At 45.3% G+C, this 22,633-nt stretch overlaps 1 protein-coding gene across 2 annotated transcripts in view; it reads right to left on the bottom strand.

Annotated features, from left to right (window-relative positions):
* Window positions 1-22,633, bottom strand: part of lhx4 (LIM homeobox 4) — a 288,742-nt gene that overhangs the window by 167,986 nt on the left and 98,123 nt on the right. The window contains exons 9-11 of one of the 2 annotated variants that reach the window (XM_060830121.1): window positions 19,991-20,113; window positions 17,753-17,909; window positions 15,615-15,803 (exon numbers count right to left, since the gene is read on the bottom strand). In XM_060830121.1, the coding sequence (XP_060686104.1) occupies window positions 15,615-15,803; window positions 17,753-17,909; window positions 19,991-20,113 (469 nt within the window). The remainder of the gene's footprint in view (window positions 1-15,614; window positions 15,804-17,752; window positions 17,910-19,990; window positions 20,114-22,633) is intronic. The other variant, XM_060830122.1, reaches the window with a different exon arrangement.

Here is a 22,633-nt window from a genome sequence, read left to right as displayed (position 1 = left end):
AGGCGGAGTTATTTAGATTCTTGATAAGTAAGGGAGCTCAAGGGTTTAAGAGGTGGGCAGAAAGATGGAGTTAGGGCCGAATCAGAACAGCCATGATCCTACTGAATGGTGGAGCTGGCCTGAGGGGCTGAATGGCCTAATCTTGCTCCTAATGAGATGTTGACATGCCAGTGATAAAACTGAAGGAGCAGCTTGTTTTTAAAGAATGTGGCATTATTAGCATCTCAGTAAAGCAATGTTATTAAAAGTGGAATTACATTCCTATTGCATCAATTCAAAGTAGTTCTGCTGATGTATGGACACAGGTACAACAGAACTATTGTGAAGCTGGATTGAGATGAGTGGCAGGAGCATGTAGTAACCATGGAATGGGTATGAAGCAGGATTTACAAAATCATCGAATTGCTGTGATGCAGAAGGAACCAATTTACTCACTGTGTCTGCTGAACATTTTAATTTAGTCCCACTTTCCTGCCTTTCCCTGCACGTTATTTAATCATCCAGACCCTCTTGAATGCCTCAACCAAACCTGCCTCCACCATTCCATAACTAGGCATTATATGCAAAAAAAAACTTCCCTCACCTCACATTTGCTTCTTCTGTAAAGTACTTTAAAGCTGCGCCCTCAGGTTCTTGGTCTGTAGGGAGTGGGTTCCCTTCTACCCCTCTTGAGTTTAAGAATGATCAAATCTCTTTTGTGCCTTCTCCTCTCTGTAGAAAACAATTCCAAACTCTCCATCTCTCCTCATAACTGAAGAGCCTCATCCTTGGAGCTATTCTTATAAACCTCTCCAGCACTCCCTCCAATGCATTCATATTGAAACCACAGCTTGGCACCCAGAACTGCACCCAATGAGTTCCTGAGTGAATAGAGAACTTTTTGTCATCTCCTATTTAATATCAAAGCCAAATGTCCTAATGGCTCTTGACCAACATGGGAATGACTTGGCATTTGGATGGCATTAATTGAAGTTCTGAAACATGCAGGCATTGAGCTCACAGATACCCAAGTAACGATAAGGTATTGACAACTGATCTCACAGAATCATAGAGTTCAGAGAGGCAAGGAAACACATAGAACATTACTGTGCAGTACAGGTCCTTCGGCCCTCGATGTTGCGCCGACCTGTGAAACCAATCTGAATCCCATCTAACCTATATTATTCCATTCTCGCCCACATGTCTATCCAATGGACATTTAAATGCCTTTAAAGTTGGCAAGTCTACTACTGTTGCAGACAGTGTGTTCCACACTCCCTACTACTCTCTGAGTAAAGAAATTACCTCTGACATCTGTCCTATATCTATCATCCCCCCCAACTTAAAACTATGTCCCCTCGTGCTAGACATCGCCATCCAAAGAAAAAGGCTCTCACTGTCCAACCGATCTAACTCTCTGATTATCTTATATGTCTCAATTAAGTCACCTCTGAACCTTCTTCTCTCTAATGAAAACAGCCTCAAGTCCCTCAGCCTTTCCCTGTTAAAACAACCCCTCCATACCAGGCAACATCCCTGCGGTCTATAATGCGTTGACCAGAACTGCATGCGGCCGCACCAGAGTTTTGTACAGCTACAGCATGACCTCATGGTTCCAAAATTCAATTCCTTTACCAATAAAAGCTAACACACTATATGTCTTCTTAATAACCCTATCACCCTGGGTAGTAGCTTTTAAGGATCTACGTACCTGGATACTGAGATCTCTCTGCTCATCTATATTACCAAGAATCTTACCATTAGCCCAGTACTCTTTATTCCTGTTACGCATTCTAAAGTGAATCACCTCACGCGTTTCCACATTAAACTCCATTTGCCACCTCTCAGCCCAGGTCTGCAGCTTATCTACGTTCAGCTGTAACCTACAATCATCCTTCGTCACTATCCACAACTCTACCGGCCTTAGTGTCATCTGCAAATTTACTAACCCATCCTTCTATGCCCTCATCCAGGTCATTTATAAAAATGACAAACAGCAGTGACCCCAAAACAGATCCTTGTGGTACACCACTAGTAACTGAACTCCAGGATGAATATTTTCCATCATGATGAACAGTAGGACCAGGAAGCACCGAGGATCAGAGGATCCTGATGTGCATGTACATCAGTCCCTTTAGGTACTAGGGCAGATGGACAAAGTGGTTTAGAGGATATATGGTATACTTGTCTTTATTTTTGAATAGATTAGATGCTCTACAGTGTGGAAACAAGCCCAACCAGTACACACTGACGCTCCGAAGAGTAACCCACTCAGACCCATTTCCCTCTGAATGATGCACCTAATATTATGGGCAATTTAGCATGGCCAATTCACCTGACCTGCACATCTTTGTGACTGTGAGAGGAAACCGAAGCACCCGGAGGAAACCCACACAGACACGGGGAGAATGTGCAAACCCTACACAGTCACCTAAGGCTGGAATCGAACCTGGGATGCCATTGCTGTAAGGCAGCAGTGCTAACCGCTGAGCCACCGTGCTGCCCCTGAGGCATAGAATTTAAGAGCAGAGAGGTTATGCTGGAAATTTATAAAATGTTGGTTAGGCCACAGTCAGAGTACTGTGTACAGTTCTGGAATCCACATTATAGGAGGGATGTAACAGCACTGGAAAGGGTGCTGAAGATTTACTGGTGATGTTGGTTGGGTTGGAGAACTTTAGTAATGGAGAGAGTTTGGACAGACTGTAGTTATGCTTTTTTGAGCAGAGGAGACGGAGAGGAAAAGATTGAGCACAACAGATTTATAAGTGGATTTAGAGAGGGCAAACAGGAAGGAACTTTTCCCATTGGCGGAGGGATCATAGATTTCCTACAGTGTGGAAACGGGCCCTTCAACCCAACCAGTCCACACTGACCCTCCGAAGAGTAACCCAGTCAGACCCATTTCCCTCTGACTAATGCACCTAGCACTACGGGCAATTTAGCATGGTCAATTCACCTAACCTGCACATCTTTGGATTGTGGGAGGAAACCGGAGCCCCCTGAGGAAACTCACAGACACAGGGAGAATGTGCAAACTCCACACAGTCAGTTGCCCGAGGCTGGAATTGAACTTGGGACCCTGGTGCTGTGAGGCAGCAGTACTAGAAGCTTTAGAAGAAAGGCAAGGAATTTTTTTTTTTTACTTAGAGCATGATGAGAATCTGGAACTCAGCACATGCGAAGATAGTAGAGGTAGAAATTCCCATTACATTTATGAAATATTTAGATGTGAACTTGCCATGCCAAATCATACAAGGCTATGGGCCAAGTACAGGGAAATGGGATTAGAATAGTTAGGGAGTTGTTTTTGATCAGTGTGGGCCAAAGGTTCTTTATCTGTGCTGCAGATCTCTCTGGTTCTATGATGCTCTTTGGCCCATCCAGTCTGCACTAAAAAAAACGGTTCTAGATCTACATTAGTCCCAGTTTCCAGTAACCTCATGGAGTGTTATTCTGTAAGTGTGTGCCGGGCTCAGAACTGTGTCACCAGTATAAGAACATAGAACAGTACAGCACAGTACAGGCCCCTTTGGCCCTCGATGTTGTACCAACCTTTTATCCTAGTCTAAGATCAAACTAACCTACATACCCTACGTTTTACTATCATCCATGTGCCTATCCAAGAATGGCTTAAATGTCGCTAATGTATCTGACTCTACTACCACTGCTGGCAGTGCATTCCACGCACCCATCACTCTGTGTAAAGATCCTACCCCTGACATCACCCCAACCCTTCCTCCAATCACCTTAAAATTATGCTCCCTCATGATAGCCATTTCCACCCTGGGAAAAAATCTTGGCTATCTATTCTACCTATGCCTCTCATCGTCTTGTACACCTCTACCAAGTCACCTCTCATCCTTCTTCACTCTAGTGAGAAAAGTCCTAGTCCATCAACCTTTCTGCATAAGACATGCATCCTGGTAAATCTCCTCTGCACCCTCTCAAAAGCTTGCACATCTTTCCTATAAAGAGGTGACCAAAACTGAACACAAGTGTGGTCTAACCAGAGATTAGTAGAGCTGCAGCATAACCTCCCGGCTCTTAAACTCAATTCCCTTGCTAATGAAAGCCAACGCACCATATGCCTTTTAACAACCCTATCAAATTGAATGGCAACTTTGAGGGATCTATGGACGTGGACCCCAAGATCCCGCTGTTCCTCCACACTGTGAAGAATCCTGCTTTTAACCCTGTAATCGGTATTCAAATTCATCCTTCCAAAATGAACATTACAATGCCTCCCAAGGCTGGTTCATGGAAATCTCATACAAACCACTTTACTGCCACACCTTCATGATACCAGGCATCGGACCTACTGCCACCATTCACAGGTTAAATCTTTTAGGTATTTACCAACCCCCTTGTTAGTCAATATATTTCAATTACCATAATATCTGATGACGGAGAAAGAAAGACAAGTATAGACAACATAGTGACAGCTGACCCTCACTATAATGTGGCACTTGGGACTCTGCCAGATAACAAGCAGGCGTGATGGACTCGGGGATAGTGAGTCTGCTGAGACTTTGGAGCTCAACTGCTCTGCGCTCTTTGATGGATGGCTGAACAGTTAAAAGCTCTACTGCTAACAAGGCAGATTGACTGGACACTTCATTAATGGGTTAACAGTCTGGATAGTAAGAGCTTCCGATCACACAGGCCTCTCAATGCTTTTGCATCCAAAGCCATCTGCTGCTTAAAACCCTACGATACATTGGATTTTCAACAAAAGACCCTGTGTTTCCAATTACTGAATAAGATTCTCCTTAGCTTTCAGCATTTAACAGAGCAGCTTATCCATCAGTAATACTTGTTGACGTAAACTTCCAACATTGAGCAGCAGATGCTAAATATAGACATTAATAAATGTTGCAACACAGAAATTGATATTCCGAAACACAATTACTTACACTGTTCCCATATCTCTTTATCCTTTCTCAACAAATTCAATCAAACCTTGAAAACTGACATGATTTCTAACCTGCTTTCATCTCCCATGGACATGTATATAGTTAAGCATCTCTTGACTTGCAGCACCCAGGTAGTTAGGGTGCCTCTCAGTTGGCAAGACTTGAAATTGGGTACTTATTTCCAAATCTATTGTGGTTCAGTGGATAGCAGTCTCACCTGTCCATCAGCCACTCTAGTGCAGTAGTAAGTGGACACACACTTTGTGACATAGGGTTGTTTGAATAAGACATTGATTAGAGGCCAGACAAGTTCATAGCTACATTTCAAAAGGAAGTAGGGAGCCTTATCTGATACCTAGGTGAACTATCGACCCTTCGATCAACTATTAAAAAGACAATCCTGTCATTAAATCACTGCTGCTGGTATGAGCCTGCTGTGCAGAAATTGGTTGCATTGTTTCCCAATATTACAAAGTGGCTACACCTTGACAGTACTTCATTAGTTGTAAAATATCATAGGACATCCTGTGGAACTGAAAGGTGGTATACAAATGTAACTTTTTGCAGCAATGCCTTCGTAAACTTTAATACCGTGCAAGCATCTATAACACTTAAGCCTAAACAGTGAGATCTGAGAGTTGCAGTTCACAAAAACAAAAAAATCCCTGCAAGTTTTAGTGTTTGTTTCTTAAACATTTATAAAAGGAAAACTGGCATTGAGGTTTCACTGTTGAGTTACTGTAAGACCCTGTTTGTGTTTAGGGGTGTGCTCCACAACAGGAATAGAAACAAATGGAAAATTTATAGTGGCCCTCAAGAGGTGTCAAACATCCCACTTAAAACAAAACAATTCCCATTTTGTTCATTCGTAACTTACTTGAGAATTTTTCTAATGCTCATGAATAAATCCATCACCCTGTGGGACCCACGTTTCCACTATATCCTGCCTCTTGATAAACGGTCCTGTTTCATTTATTGCCAAACATAATGTGAGTTCCCTCCCACCCTGGAGTGTTCAATACAACCCTCTTTTTATGAAGGGACAAGGGGACAGCTGCTCCCTTCTCTCTAGAGTCTAATACACCCTTCACGACACTGAATCCTTGTGTCACTCACTTGGTCCCTGGCCAAACCAACCCTTTCAGGAGTGCGAGTCTTGTGCATTTAACAGGGATGAGTGATTGACACAGCCAACCAGCCTCAACTGTTGTACTCTCTGGAATTGCTGAAGGAGGGATAGAGTCTGAAAGCCAGGAGACTGCAAGTCCCAGTGATGCATTTGAGTAATCAATGCAAATGTGATGGCTAGTGGGTCTTTCCCGATTAACAGGGCACCGCATTTAGCCCATCAGCTGCAGTGACAGGTCACCTTCAAAGTAAAGTTCACGATCTTTGTTGGCAGTTGCTTTCTTTACAAGGGCGTGACCTCCTTATCCCCGGCAGGGCCTTGAAATGAAGTGCCCTTGGGGCTAGTGCGTTGTTAAACAGGGCTTCGTGATGAGGGGTGAACAGGACAGAGTAGTTTTAATTTAACCCAACCACTGAGAAATTGTTGGGAGTAGTGACCTTATGTAAGCATTGAGGTACCATCATCACTGAAGTAAGGGTCTAGGCCCCAGTTCAGAACTTCTATGGAACTCCAGATCTCACAATGCAGAACAACAAAGTGATTAGATATGGGTCCATTGCAGTGTCTGTCTGTTGGGATTTCGTCAACACTGTGCTTTGTTTTACTGTCAACGAGCCAGTACTCAAATTGCAGTCTGACCTTATAATGGATTACATAAGATTAGGCATGGTATAAGGCACAAAAACAGACCATTCAGCCCAAATCAGTCCACATTAGTATTTTTGCTCCACTTCAGCCTCAGCTCATTTTGTTTCAGGTAAATCTTTCACTGCAAATATCTATTCCCTTGTCCACATACTTGTCTAGCCTGTCCTTAAATGCATCCAAATCATTTGCCTCAGCCACTCCCCGTGGTACTGAGTTCTATTTCATCCTTATTTTTATATGAGGGACTACTTCTGAGTTCTCAACATAAATCCTAGGGTGACTACCTTAACGTGAACATATTAAGGATAGTCATTTGGATGAAGTAGTTGGGGAGTGAGGATGGTGGGTAGTTGTAATCTTTCAGAAGTGGTGATGAGTGGAGGAAATTTTCCCAAAGGCACTCTAAAGCCTTATGGTGTGCGGCATGATTTGATCCTCTGTGGGCTGTTTCAGTTTCTTGAGGTCTTTACACAGCCCCATCTTCTAATGGGGTTAAGGGGTAAAAGGGATTAATGTCCAGGCTCCTACATCACTCAATTATCATAAGATCCACCCTCATCCTGAAGCCCTGTCCAAAACCTAACTACTCATCTAAGTTCCTGGTTGCCAAGTAGAGGTGCAATACCAGCTCAGTCATTGGAGTTTAGTACTGAAGGGGAGCAACTCCATTTTGTTTCCTGTACTCAAAGGAGCAAGAAACACAAACACACACACACACACACACACACACACACACACACACACACACACACACACACACGAAGATTATTTCAACATTTCCCCATCTTTTAGATGAATCGTTCCCAAATTTCGCTCCTGAATCACCTTGCTCTAGTTTTTACACTGTGGCCTCTAATTCTAAGTACCAGAGATGTTTTCTCTCCAAAAGGTGGATAAATATCCAGGACCTGATCAGGTGTACCCTAGAACTCTGTGGGAAGCTGAAGAAATGATTGCTGGGCTTCTTGCTGAGATATTTGTATCATTGATAGTCACATGTGAGGTGCCAGAAGACTGGAGGTTGAGTAACGTGGTGCCAATCTTTAAGAAGTGTGGAAAGGACAAGCCAGGGAACTATAGACCAGTGAACCTGACGTTGATGGTGGGCAAGTTGTTGGAGGGAATCCTGAGGGACAGGATGTACATGTATTTGGAAAGGCAAGGATTGATTAGGGATAGTCAACATGGCTTTGTACATGAGAAATCATGTCTTACAAACTTGACTAATGTTTTTGAAGAAGTAACAAAGTGGACTGATGAGGGCAGAGTGGTAGATGTGATCTACGTGGACTTCAGTAAGGCGTTCGACAATGCTCCCCATGAGAGATTGGTTAGCAAGGTTAGATCTCACGGAATAAAGGGAGTACTAGCCATTTGGTTACAGAACTGTCTCAAAGGTAGAAGACAGAGGATTGTGGTAGAGGGTTGTTTTTCAGACTGGAGGCCTGTGACCAGTGGAGTGCCACAAGGATCAGTGCTGGGTCCTCTACTTTTCATCATTTATATAAATGATTTGAATGTGAGCATAAGAGATATAGTTAGTAAGTTTGCAAATGATACCAAAAATGGAGGTGTAGTGGACAGCGAAGATTACAACATTGGGATCTTGATCAGATGGACCAATGGGCTGAGAAGTGGCAAATGGAGTTTAATTCGGATAAATGTGAGGTGCTGCATTTTGGGAAAGCAAATCTTAGCAGGACCTATACACTTAATGGTAAGGTCCTAGAAAGTGTTGCTGAATAAAGAGACCTTGGAGTGCAGGTTCATAGCTCCTTGAAAGTGGAGTCACAGGTAGATAGGATAGTGAAGAAGGCATTTGGTATGCTTTCTTTTATTGGTCAGAGGACTGAGTACAGGAGTTGGGAGGTCATGTTGTGGCTGTACAGGACATTGGTTAGGCCACTGTTGGAATATTGCATGCAATTCTGGTCTCCTTCCTATCCGAAAGATGTTGTGAAACCTGAAAGGATTCAGAAAAGATTTATAAGGATGTTGCCAGGGTTGGAAGATTTGAGCTATGGGGAGAGGCTGAACAGGCTGGGGCTGTTTTCCTTGGAGTGTTGGAGGCTGAGGGGTGACCTTATAGCGGGGCATGGATAGGATAAATAGGCAAAGTCTTTTCTCTGGGGTCGGGGAGTCCAGAACTAGAGGGCATAGGTTTAGGGTGAGAGGGGAAAGATATAAAAGTTAACTGAGGGGCAACTTTTTCACACAGAGAGTGGTATGTGTATGAAATGAGTTGCCAGAGGATGTGGTGGAGGCTGGTACAATTGCAACATTTAAAAGGCATTTGGATGGGTATATGAATAGGAAGGGTTTGGAGGGATATGGGCCGGGTGCTGGCAGGTGAGATTAGATTGGGTTGGGATATCTGGTCGGCATGGACGGATTGGATCGAAGGGTCTGTTTCAATGCTGTACATCTCTATGACTCTAACTTATCTATGTGTGCCCCATAAAATCTTTAAAAATGTGATGAATCTTCTGAATTCCCAGGAATATAACCCTGGTTTGCATGTTGTCCCCTGATAAATTACACTTTGGAGTTCAAAATCATTCTGGTGAATCGCCTCAAAGTTGTGTACAAAAAGGCTGTTACGGAAACAAATAAAGATTTGCTTTCTGGAATGGCTCAGCAATGACAACTTGAAGAGTTCGTTCAGATGCCAGGCCTCTTTAGACAAAAGACTCGAATTACAACCCAGTCAGTCAAGTGGAAAAGTTGTACGTAAACTCTATGTAAACTGTTTAATTTGGTGTGTAATCGGCTCTCTCTATTTAGTTTCTAAAATCAAAGGATTTTAAATCAAAGGAGAGCCACTCCCTCAGGAGACTATACTGGCCAATAAACCTCTCAAAGATCCCAATTGTCATTAGTGCATTTTGTGGGGTTGGGGAGGGAGTCAAATTAATTGCGCTGACACTTTACAAATGGTAGGATTTCATGCTTCCTTGACCCTGAAAGATTGGAGTAAAACCGCACACTTCAAACACTCTCCCCCAGGGAGAAGCGATGCTCCATGTGCCATGTACAGACGTGCCTCCTGCATCTCTCCAAACACCAAACTGAAGGAGGCAGCAGGAGCTAAACAGCAGCCTGGGTTCTCGCTCCTGAGCCTGCTGTGCCACCAAGCTTCTGTATTTTAACGAAACACGAACCAGCCACTTCTAATCCAGTTCTTCACAAAAGACAGATCAGTTGCATTAACCCCTTAATGCTTGCAGCAAAATCAAACTGTGCTACCACAGAACATAGACTTACCATTCTGTCACCAAGATTCACAGCACTGTGACAGCAACATGTACAGGGACAATATCACTTCAAGCACTGTCTAACCTGACACCACCATGTACAGGGTCAATATCACACACAGCATCGTGTCATCTGACAGCACCGTGTACAGGGACAATATCACTCCCAGAACTATCTAACCTGACAGCCTTGTGTACAGGGACAGTAACACTCCCAGCACTGTCAACCTGACAGCATCATGTACAGGGACAGTAACACTCCCAGCACTGTCTAACCTGACAGCATTGTGTACAGGGACAGTAAAACTCCCAGCACTGTCTAACCTGACAGCATTGTGTACATGGACAGTAACACTCCCAGCACTGTCTAACCTGACAGCATCATGTACAGAGACAGTAACACTCCCAGCACTGTCTAACCTGATAGCACTGCGTACAGGGACAGTAACACTCCCAGCACTGTCTAACCTGACAGCATCATGTACAGGGACAGTAACACTCCCAGCACTGTCTAACCTGACAGCATCATGTACAGAGACAGTAACACTCCCAGCACTGTCTAACCTGATAGCACTGCGTACAGGGACAGTAACACTCCCAGCACTGTCTAACCTGACAGCATCATGTACAGGGACAGTAACACTCCCAGCACTGTCTAACCTGACAGCACCATGTACAGAGACAGTAACACTCCCAGCACTGTCTAACCTGACAGCACCGTGTACAGGGACAGAAACACTCCCAGCACTGTCTAACCTGACAGCATCATGTACAGAGACAGTAACACTCCCAGCACTGTCTAACCTGACAGCATCATGTACAGAGACAGTAACACTCCCAGCACTGTCTAACCTGACAGCACCGTGTACAGGGACAGAAACACTCCCAGCACTGTCTAACCTGACAGCATCATGTACAGGGACAGTAACACTCCCAGCACCGTCTAACCTGATAGCACTGCGTACAGGGACAGAAACACTCCCAGCACTGTCTAACCTGACAGCATCATGTACAGAGACAGTAACACTCCCAGCACTGTCAACCTGACAGCATCATGTACAGAGACAGTAACACTCCCAGCACTGTCTAACCTGACAGCACCGTGTACAGGGACAGAAACACTCCCAGCACTGTCTAACCTGACAGCATCATGTACAGGGACAGTAACACTCCCAGCACCGTCTAACCTGATAGCACTGCGTACAGGGACAGTAACACTCACAGCACTGTCTAACCTGACAGCACCGTGTACAGGGACAGAAACACTCCCAGCACTGTCTAACCTGACAGCACCGTGTACAGGGACAGTAACACTCCCAGCACTGTCTAACCTGACAGCATCATGTACAGAGACAGTAACACTCCCAGCACTGTCTAACCTGACAGCATCATGTACAGAGACAGTAACACTCCCAGCACTGTCTAACCTGACAGCACCGTGTACAGGGACAGTAACACTCCCAGCACTGTCTAACCTGACAGCATCATGTACAGAGACAGTAACACTCCCAGCACTGTCAACCTGACAGCATCATGTACAGAGACAGTAACACTCCCAGCACTGTCTAACCTGACAGCACCGTGTACAGGGACAGAAACACTCCCAGCACTGTCTAACCTGACAGCACCGCGTACAGGGACAGTAACACTCCCAGCACTGTCTAACCTGACAGCACCGTGTACAGGGACAGTAACACTCCCAGCACTGTCTAACCTGATAGCACTGCGTACAGGGACAGTAACACTCACAGCACTGTCTAACCTGACAGCACCGTGTACAGGGACAGAAACACTCCCAGCACTGTCTAATCTGACAGCATCATGTACAGAGACAGTAACACTCCCAGCACTGTCTAACCTGACAGCATCATGTACAGAGACAGTAACACTCCCAGCACTGTCTAACCTGACAGCATTGTGTACAGGGACAGTAACACTCCCAGCACTGTCAACCTGACAGCATCATGCACAGGGACTGTAACACTCCCAGCACAGACTAACCTGACAGCATCATGTACAGGGACAGTAACACTCCCAGCACCGTCTAACCTGACAGCACCATGTACCGAGACAGTAACATGCCCAGCACCGTCTAACCTGACAGCATCATGTACAGAGACAGTAACACTCCCAGTACTGTCTAACCTGACAGCATCATGTTCAAGGACAGAAACACTCCCAGCGCTGTCTAACCTGACAGCACCGTGTACAGGGACAGAAACACTCCCAGCACTGTCTAACCTGACAGCATCATGTACAGGGACAGTAACACTCCCAGCACTGTCTAACCTGATAGCACCGCGTACAGGGACAGTAACACTCCCAGCACTGTCTAACCTGACAGCACCGTGTACAGGGACAGTAACACTCCCAGCACTGTCTAACCTGATAGCACTGCGTACAGGGACAGTAACACTCACAGCACTGTCTAACCTGACAGCACCGTGTACAGGGACAGAAACACTCCCAGCACTGTCTAATCTGACAGCATCATGTACAGAGACAGTAACACTCCCAGCACTGTCTAACCTGACAGCATCATGTACAGAGACAGTAACACTCCCAGCACTGTCTAACCTGACAGCATCATGTACAGAGACAGTAACACTCCCAGCACTGTCAACCTGACAGCATCATGCACAGGGACTGTAACACTCCCAGCACTGACTAACCTGACAGCATCATGTACAGGGACAGTAACACTCCCAGCACCGTCTAACCTGACAGCACCATGTACCGAGACAGTAACATGCCCAGCACCGTCTAACCTGACAGCATCATGTACAGAGACAGTAACACTCCCAGTACTGTCTAACCTGACAGCATCATGTTCAAGGACAGAAACACTCCCAGCGCTGTCTAACCTGACAGCACCGTGTACAGGGACAGAAACACTCCCAGCACTGTCTAACCTGACAGCATCATGTACAGGGACAGTAACACTCCCAGCACCATCTAACCTGATAGCACTGCGTACAGGGACAGTAACACTCACAGCACTGTCTAACCTGACAGCACCGTGTACAGGGACAGAAACACTCCCAGCACTGTCTAACCTGACAGCACCGTGTACAGAGACAGTAACACTCCCAGCACTGTCTAACCTGACAGCACCGTGTACAGAGACAGTAACACTCCCAGCACTGTCTAACCTGACAGCATCATGTACAGAGACAGTAACACTCCCAGCACTGTCTAACCTGACAGCACCGTGTACAGAGACAGTAACACTCCCAGCACTGTCTAACCTGACAGCATCATGTACAGAGACAGTAACACTCCCAGCACTGTCTAACCTGACAGCACCGTGTACAGGGACAGTAACACTCCCAGCACTGTCTAACCTGATAGCACTGCGCACAGGGACAGTAACACTCACAGCACTGTCTAACCTGACAGCACCGTGTACAGGGACAGAAACACTCCCAGCACTGTCTAATCTGACAGTACCGCGTACAGGGACAGTAACACTCCCAGCACTGTCTAACCTGACGGCATCATGTACAGGGACAGAAACACTCCCAGCACTGTCTAACCTGACAGCATCATGTACAGGGACAGTAACACTCCCAGCACCATCTAACCTGATAGCACTGCGTACAGGGACAGTAACACTCACAGCACTGTCTAACCTGACAGCACCGTGTACAGGGACAGAAACACTCCCAGCACTGTCTAACCTGACAGCACCGTGTACAGAGACAGTAACACTCCCAGCACTGTCTAACCTGACAGCATCATGTACAGAGACAGTAACACTCCCAGCACTGTCTAACCTGACAGCACCGTGTACAGAGACAGTAACACTCCCAGCACTGTCTAACCTGACAGCATCATGTACAGAGACAGTAACACTCCCAGCACTGTCTAACCTGACAGCACCGTGTACAGGGACAGTAACACTCCCAGCACTGTCTAACCTGATAGCACTGCGCACAGGGACAGTAACACTCACAGCACTGTCTAACCTGACAGCACCGTGTACAGGGACAGAAACACTCCCAGCACTGTCTAATCTGACAGTACCGCGTACAGGGACAGTAACACTCCCAGCACTGTCTAACCTGACGGCATCATGTACAGAGACAGTAACACTCCCAGCACTGTCTAACCTGACAGCATTGTGTACAGGGACAGCAACACTCCCAGCACTGTCTAACCTGACAGCATCATGTACAGAGACAGTAACACTCCCAGCACTGTCTAACCTGACAGCATCATGTACAGAGACAGTAACACTCCCAGCACTGTCAACCTGACAGCACCATGTACAGAGACAATAACACTCCCAGCACTGTCTAACCTGACAGCATCATGTACAGGGACAGTAACACTCCCAGCACCGTCTAACCTGACAGCACCATGTACCGAGACAGTAACATGCCCAGCACCGTCTAACCTGACAGCATCATGTACAGAGACAGTAACACTCCCAGTACTGTCTAACCTGACAGCATCATGTTCAAGGACAGAAACACTCCCAGCGCTGTCTAACCTGACAGCATTGTGTACAGGGACAGTATCACTCCCAGCACTGTCTAACCTGACAGCACCTTGTACAGAGACAGTAACATTCCCAGCACTGTCTAACCTGACAGCATCGTGTACATGGACCGTAGCACTCACAGCACTGTCTAATCTGACAGCATCATGTACAGAGACAGTAAAATTCCCAGCACTGTCTAACCTGACAGCACCATGTTCAAGGACAGAAACACTCCCAGCACTGTCTAACCTGACAGCATCGTGTATAGAGACAATAACACTCCCAGCACTGTCTAACCTGACAGCATTGTGTACAGGGACAGTAACACTCCCAGCACTGTCTAATCTGACAGCACCGTGTACAGAGACAGTAAAATTCCCAGCACTGTCTAACCTGACAGCACCATGTTCAAGGACAGTAACACTCCCAGCACTGTCTAACCTGACAGCATCGTGTACATGGACAGTAACACTCCCAGCACTGTCTAACCTGACAGCATCATGTACAGAGACAGTAACACTCCCAGCACTGCCAGCACTGAAGTCTCCCTTCAGTCCATATATTCCAGCTGATCATCTCTCAGAATGAGCTGTCCTTGGTGCTGCCCAATCACGTCAAGTCTTTACGTGTCAATTAAATTCATCGAAAAGAAAAGTTGCTTTCCACCCAAGTACTGTTTCATTTGCTGTGGCTGTGAGTTGAAATGAGAAGCTGTGGATAGAAGTCCTAGGCTAAAGCTTGAGCACCAAATCTCGTCCGGTACAATGTGCAGCTCAGGGAGAGTGCAGCACTGTCAGAGGTGCCCTCTCCTGGACAGGAGGTTCAACAAAAGCTCTTTCTGTCCTCTCATGTAAACGTGACATTAGTTTTAACGAAGAGCAGGGGGAGTTCTGCAGAGTCATGGCCAATACTTATTTCTCACCTAACATCAGTTGACAGCAAATTTTTTGAGTTGTGGGATCTGGCAGTGGGACAATCAGTTGTGTTCTTCCAACATGATAACAGAGACTACCCTTCACTCAGTTTGAAAACATGTGGGACATGCTGAGCTGGTGAGGCGATAAATGAAGGCCTTTGAATTCTCGAGTGTCACTTTAACCCAGACGGGGAATGGGGTTCCTCAGGCAGGGCACTGTTCTAAGGTGCACTAATTCATTTCTGTACATGGCCTCTGGCCACACCATCCAGCGGTTTGCTCTTACCTGCCAGCCTGTCGTTCACCCGATTGTGCCGAGACCACAGCCACAAGATGGCCTCATCAAAGCTGCTGACCTTATCCATGGACTCCTGTGCCATGGCTTCGAAATGTTTGGCACAATGCCCACAGCCAAAGAAATGCTTGACATACTGTCTCATGGTGTTCAGCACCTCCAGGGGGTCGGCCTGTGTAGCTGAGGGAGAAAGGGAGGAAGAGGAAAAAAGTGCTCAGTCTAAAGGCCCAGCAAGGAGTGCTAATCCCTTCCTCCCCCACTGCCCAGCAACTTCTCTGTGCCAACAGCCAGTACAATATGTTGTGCTCTAACGCAGTAGTTTCATTCTCATACATCCCCATGTTCTAAGAAAATTACATAATAGCAGCACCACTTAAACAAATGGAATCGCGTTAGAACCAACGTGTGCTTTGAATTTCGTGCTATAGAATAATGTCCCCAATTCATCAATTGTATTATAGTGAATTTGCATTAACAAAATGAACATCATCACAAGACGACCTGCATGCTCTTTTGCTGGGTTTCCCTATCCATATGCCACGTGCCAGTTTAGACAGGCAAGGTGGCAGGCTAATTCTGGGAGAGGGTAAGGGCAGCTCAAAACCAAACCCACTCCTGACCCACTAAGGTTCAACATACTGCCAGCAGCAGTCACAGGGGAAGCAATCATTGGTGAATTCTCATCTCTGCTGCCTCAAGGTGCTGAACTCAACTCCAACACTCTGATGTTGGCCTGGGTCAGACCAACTCACGGCTCTCTGAACCTGAGTAACAACTGGGAAGCAAGTGTAGCGATTGATGCACTGCAGGATGTTTATGGTCAAGGTTTCTGTGAAAACTCCCTTCCCTGGCTCTGGAGAAAGCACAATGCTATGAGTGCGTTTTCAGCTCCAGGTTTCAATCCAAATTGCACACTGTTCTGACCGGACTCCTCCAGCGAGCCTGGGTCCAATTCTTGGGATTGCAACAACATAATCCAGAAGGAATACATGGGCTCGATTGGTGGAGCCACTGGCCTTTTCTCCAGCAAGGGCTAATCAAAAAATATGGCCTTGTCAGTATTACCCACATCTAAATAAGACATTATTCTTTCTAAGGTTAAGTATTCATCCATTTTTGGGTAAGAAATTTGAATGCTTCCAAGTCAGGACACTCTAAAATTGATGGACTATCAAAAGCGTCACTAAGGCCACCATGAATTGTGTGTCTAACCTAGCTCCTGCACATGTGGTATGTTCATTAAGTTGGATCTCTGGGTGTGAAATGTCTAAAGCTGCCCGTTCCTTTCCCCATCGTCCTCTTCCTAATGCTATTAATGAGCGCGACTGCGATGCAGTTTTAAGTCAGGGGCAATAATCTGCTAAGGGCCAATGTTGATTCACACCAGAGCTGGTGACAGCTAAAGTGTAAAGTGCACAGAGATTCTGGTTATTAGAAAAGTCTTTGCACTTTCTGGTAAATGACCCATGCGGGGAGCCTCTCGTATTCAGCACCAATCTCACTAATTTCACCGAAGGCTCAGTCACGCACACCAAATGCTCTCTGAGTATGACAGATGGTTGCCCCCATCTTGAGGGTGGCTTGCTCCAGGGACGAGGTTGAACAAACGTCCTGTGACACCATTTTGCCTTCCATCGCCTGCACCAACTTCACACTCAGCCACTTGGGAACACCACCTGAGCTACTACCTGTGAAGGGCAGGTGGCTTTTATCAGGTAGACACGTTCCCATTGAGTGGAACTGCTATCAATCATTAAAATATTGTATGTGACTAGGTAGAGAGTGACTATGATTGTGGATGGACAGGATGAGGTGTGGGCGAGTGATTTGGACATTTAAGGAGGGAGTTTTGGACAGGCCATGAGGGGTTTGGAGTTGGGGGTGAGTGAGAGATACCTTGAGAGAATGACTGAGGATTTGGAAAACGAATATCCTTCATAACTTAAAGAGAACCACATTACTTTTCAGAAAAATGTGAAGAATGATGGCCTATTTTCTTTTAGCCAATTTAGAGGATTGACATGGGTGACAACAGGTAACCAAGAGTAACCAGCCATTCAATCACCTTTCCTTTAAGATCAGGAGATAGACAACATAAAGAAAAAAAAAATTGGAAGATGAAGTCTTACTCTCTCCCCTATCAGCCATTGATTTGTTGTGTTTTGCAGCCTGCACTGTCAAGAGGTGAAATAGTGTCCACACAGAGCAGGGGTAACCTCGGAAGTGGGGCCTGCTGCCCTGGCAACTGACCCAGTTCAGTCCATCAGGCAACAGGGCCCCAGTTGTCTAGGAGAAGGAAAGAAACAGATTAAAACAGATGTTAGTCAAGATCAAGAACATGTTTGGTGCACTTTCTACACAGAAATGCTTTCAGAAGCTGTCATTCAGGGATTTTAAAGTTTGCAGCGCAGATAAAAATGGGATCACTAGCAGTAGGTGCAGGCCATTCAGCCCCTCAAACTTGCTGTACTACACAATTAGCCCATGCTCAAGTTCATTCCACGTCACGGACGGCGTTTCTTTCCCCACTGTCATACGTATTAAAGAGAGGCCAGAGTGAACTGGTAGATAGTCCTGTGCATGAGTAGTTATGTTCTGTGCAAGTTCTGCCACTGAGAAGCATTACACAGGCCATCCCAAATCATGGGTCCTGAACCCTACTGGAATTGCTTGACAAGACTTCACAGTGGCGAGCTCCATGGCAGCATTGACTGCTGTGCAGCTAACAGCCATGGAGGCCATTTTCAATCCTCTGGTGTCTTCTAAGGGGTGGGGATGATCTGATGGACCCCACGCCTGTGACAAAGGTCGAGAGAAGCTCCCTGCTATATAACTTCATAACAAGCTCAACCTCTGCCTCCTTTGCTATGCTCCACCTTTCTCCCACTAAACAACACTGTTTCCTTTAAAGCATTCGCACGATAATCCATGTTTAAATGCAGCAATTTCAAGTATATAATACTGTTATAATTTTGATCTATGTTGGCTAATCAAATCCAATAAACTAACTTAACTAAGAACAGTTCCCAGTAAAACAAATGCCATACCAAACTTTAGAATGGCAGCTGTTGTTAACATAATTCATTTTATGAATTTTATAACAGCCCTCAATAATTTGCCAAAACTTTTTAGTACAGTTTTATTGCCCAAACAATTGTTTGCTCCTGGCTGACAGGTTAAAACCTTATAGTGCTTGACAATTGTTAACAATGTTATGATTTAACTGCAGTAGAAGATACATGAAGGGCTAACTATGTGTGTTTCTTTACAGTTTATTCTCCAGATCATAAAACTTACCATAGAATTCCTACAGCATGGAAACAGGCCATTCAGTCCATCCAGTCCACACCAACCGTCTGAAAGGCATCTCACCTAAATCTACTCCCCTACCCTGTATTCCTGTGTTTCCCATGACTAACCCACCTAGCCTGCACATCCCTGCACTCTTCGGGCAACTTAGCATGGCAAATCCATCTAACTTGCACATCTTTGGACTGTGGGAGGAAATGAGAACATCCGGGGGATACCTACGCAGACACGGGAAGAAGTAGACACTTGCCTGAAGGTAGAATCAAATCCATGCCGCTGGTGCTGTGAGGCAACAGTGTTAACCACTAAGCCACCGTGCCAAGTTTAATACACTCAATTGAGAGGGAGACCAATTCCAACACTCCCAGCTGTTTCCCCAGATAATTCAACATCTACTCCCTGGTCTGTACAGCTTAACCTTCATTTAGGGGTACACAGACAACAGTAAACCATTTGGCCCTTTGAACCTGCTCCACCATTTCAATACGGTCAGGGCTGATCATCCAACTCAGTAATTTGTTCCTGCTTTTTCCCCATACCCTTTCATCCTTTGAGCCCTGAGGACTGTATATCTCCTTGTCGAAAACATTCAATGTTTTGGCCTCAACTGCCTTCTGTAGCAAAGACTTCCACAGGCTCAGCACTTTCTGGGTGAAGAATATTCTCCTCATCTCAGTCCGAAATGGCTTGCCCAATATCCTTAGAATGTGATTCTTGGTTCTCAGTATATTCAGTACCTGAACCAAAGGGACTCCTCCAAACAAAAGAAAGTTTAAAACTGTGGTAGGGTAGTAGCCTCTTGGCTTTTAGAAACAAATTTTATTTGCATAAGCTTATCCCTTTATCCCTCATATTTATGGTTAGCTTCCCTGAAATGCATCTTATCTACATCCTGTTGGAGAGACTTAGACATTCTAAGCAATCTTGAAAGAAGATTCTACTGAATTTCCTATTGAATTTACCAGTGACTAAGTTAGAATGCAAGCTCCAGACAGGAAGAATGCCATCATAAAATGGGACGTGATCTGCACGTTCAATGCATCAATCAGGCAGCTTACCCCATTCTTGTTGTTCAGCATATCAATATAAGCATTGTAGGAGATTGATGTCATGTTGCCCTCTTCTAGCCAGGAGTTAGTGGTTTGAAGCAACTTCATGACAAAGGATCGCCCAGGAAAGAACTAGGAAAAGAAAGCAAGGCATGTTAACAATTATTCAAAAAAGAAACCAACACATGCTTCCTTCATTGCACATTCTAAGTCCACAAGGTGAATCATGATGAGCAAGTGCCCCATGGCCCATCTTTCAAAAGGATAATCTAACAAAATCCCCTCTTCTTGGTATCCCCTTAGTGTCTGAATGACATGAAGGCATCCAGTCATCAGACTTAATGTGCATCTTAGGTCCCTCTGAAAGCAATGTCCATGAACCTTAGGACAGTCGCCCATAGAGCACTAAGATGATTTATCTCAATGTGCTGGCAGATGGGACTAGATTGGGTTAGGATATCTGGTTGGCATGGACAGGTTGGACCGAAGGTCTGTTTCCATGCTGTACATCTCTATGACTCTATGACTATGACATGACATTTTCAACTCCAAAACGAGTGATTCCAAGGCCTTCCCATTGAACACTGCTGACAATTCCCTGCCAGTGTTGAGCTGAGTGAAGGGCCAGTTCTGTCATGGACACATGTCTATTTGAAAATTGGATTAATTCCATACTGAATCCTTGACAATCAGGCAAGAGCTAAATAACTGATTGTGAACAATGGAAGCTGACAATCTGTTTAAATGTGCAGTCTGTTAAATCACTCACATAGGTACCCCTCAGCTCATCAGAACAAATTACATTTTTGATGTTTATCCAATGGAGTCCACAGAGCATGGTTACAAAGGACATTACACAAAACATTGAAGAAATCTTTCATGAGGCATTGAGCCTCCCTTTGGTCACGGTAATTTCTAGCAGATAAATCACTGGGTTTTTCATCAACTTTCCATTATGGGCACAGTATATGGCATGAGATTGACTCTCAAACATGTCTAATATGGTGGATGCCAAGAAGAAATTTGGCTTGGGCCTGTGCTGGGAGACCCCATTTAGGCAATGCCTGTTTTTATCATGTTATGACTTGGGGAATACCAGATGAAGGTTGGAGATATCCTTGCAGAGAGAGCCAGGTAAAGAAAATGACAGACTGATTGCCCCAATAAAACCACAAGTCCAAAGGTTTTGTCAGAATTCTCTCAATTGGTTGTAAAAATGCTAGGACTGTCAAATTTCTGACGGACATTCTCATGCTTTTTCTCACAAGATGGTTTCTTTCCTTGTCTTCTGGCTGCCTGATGTATACAGAAAGCCAGATTCATGACAATGGTCTCCAAACTTTACTTAATCTATTAAGATGGAGCTTTGGCTTGATTGTCATCAATTGCATATGCTTTACGCCAGCACCAACAGGGTCCCAGCCCTATTATCCAAATCTGGAGAACCCCATCTGTGAACAGGACAGCTTGCTACTAACTCCTATTATTAAGACGAGCAAGCCGGCAGCTAAGGACTTTACAGCTGCCTCTGCAGCACCCTGGCCTGTGGTGAACTCTGCTCATATGGCAGGGCAAAGTTTCTGTTCGGTTGCATAGATATTTGTAGAGAAATTCAGCAGCAATGGGCCAAAGATTGTGAAATTTCAAGTGCAAGTTGTGGCCCGTGGAAATCACACTGTCATGAGCTTTTGAAACGCAGCGTGCTCCCAAGTTGAATCAATCATCGAGATGTTCTTATCTCGATAAGATAAGAACGGCACAGTGGCACTGGTTAGCACTGCTGCTTCACAGCGCCTGAGACCAGGGCTCAATTCCCGCCTCAAGCGACTGACTGTGTGGAGTTTGCACATTCTCCCTATGTCTGCGTGGGTTTCCTCCGGGTGCTCCGGTTTCCTCCCACAGTCACAAAGATGTGCGGGTCAAGTGAATTGGCCATGATAAATTGCCCGTAGTGTTAGGTAAGGGGTATATGTAGGGGTATGGGTGGGTTGCGCTTTGGCGGGTCGGTGTGGACTTGTTGGGCCAAAGGGCCTGTTTCCACACTGTAAGTAATCTAATCTAATCTGTGCCTCATTGCAAGCCTTTGCAGTTTTTACTTTTCTTTAGCTGTTGGGAACTAATAGACACATTTTAAAAGCTTTTAGATATTAAGTGCTATTTAATTTCCTAAGACATTGACCATCACACAGCAGCAAATAATAAATGGCTTTGCAAAGTCATTTTGCAGTTATACTGAATAGGGTTTCTCACAATGGTAAAATTCAGAAGCATTAAAAATGCCTTTCCTCACAGATTAATAAAACCATGCTATCACAGAATACTTTTATTGGAAGAATAAATTGCATTCTAGAACTCTGCCCAGTCGTAACACAGAATCCCTACAGTGCCGAAGGAGGCCATTCAGTCCATCAAGTCCACATTGACCCTCCAAAGAGTATTTACCTCAGACCCCCTAACTTTCCCAAGTAATTCCACATTAACCATGGTCAATCCACCTAACCTAAGGAAACCGGAACACTCAGAGGAAACCAATGCAGACACAGGGAGAATGTGCAAACTCCACACAAGGGTGGAATCAAACTCAGGTCCCTGGTGCTGTGGGATAGCAGTGTTAACCATTGAGGTCATGTGCTGTCCTTGTGCCATACCAGT

The sequence above is a fragment of the Hemiscyllium ocellatum genome, chromosome 9 (assembly GCF_020745735.1).
Source record: "Hemiscyllium ocellatum isolate sHemOce1 chromosome 9, sHemOce1.pat.X.cur, whole genome shotgun sequence".
Taxonomy (NCBI): domain Eukaryota; kingdom Metazoa; phylum Chordata; class Chondrichthyes; order Orectolobiformes; family Hemiscylliidae; genus Hemiscyllium; species Hemiscyllium ocellatum.
The sequence above is the reverse complement of the archived record's forward strand: the minus strand, read 5'-3'. Positions and strand labels throughout refer to the sequence as shown.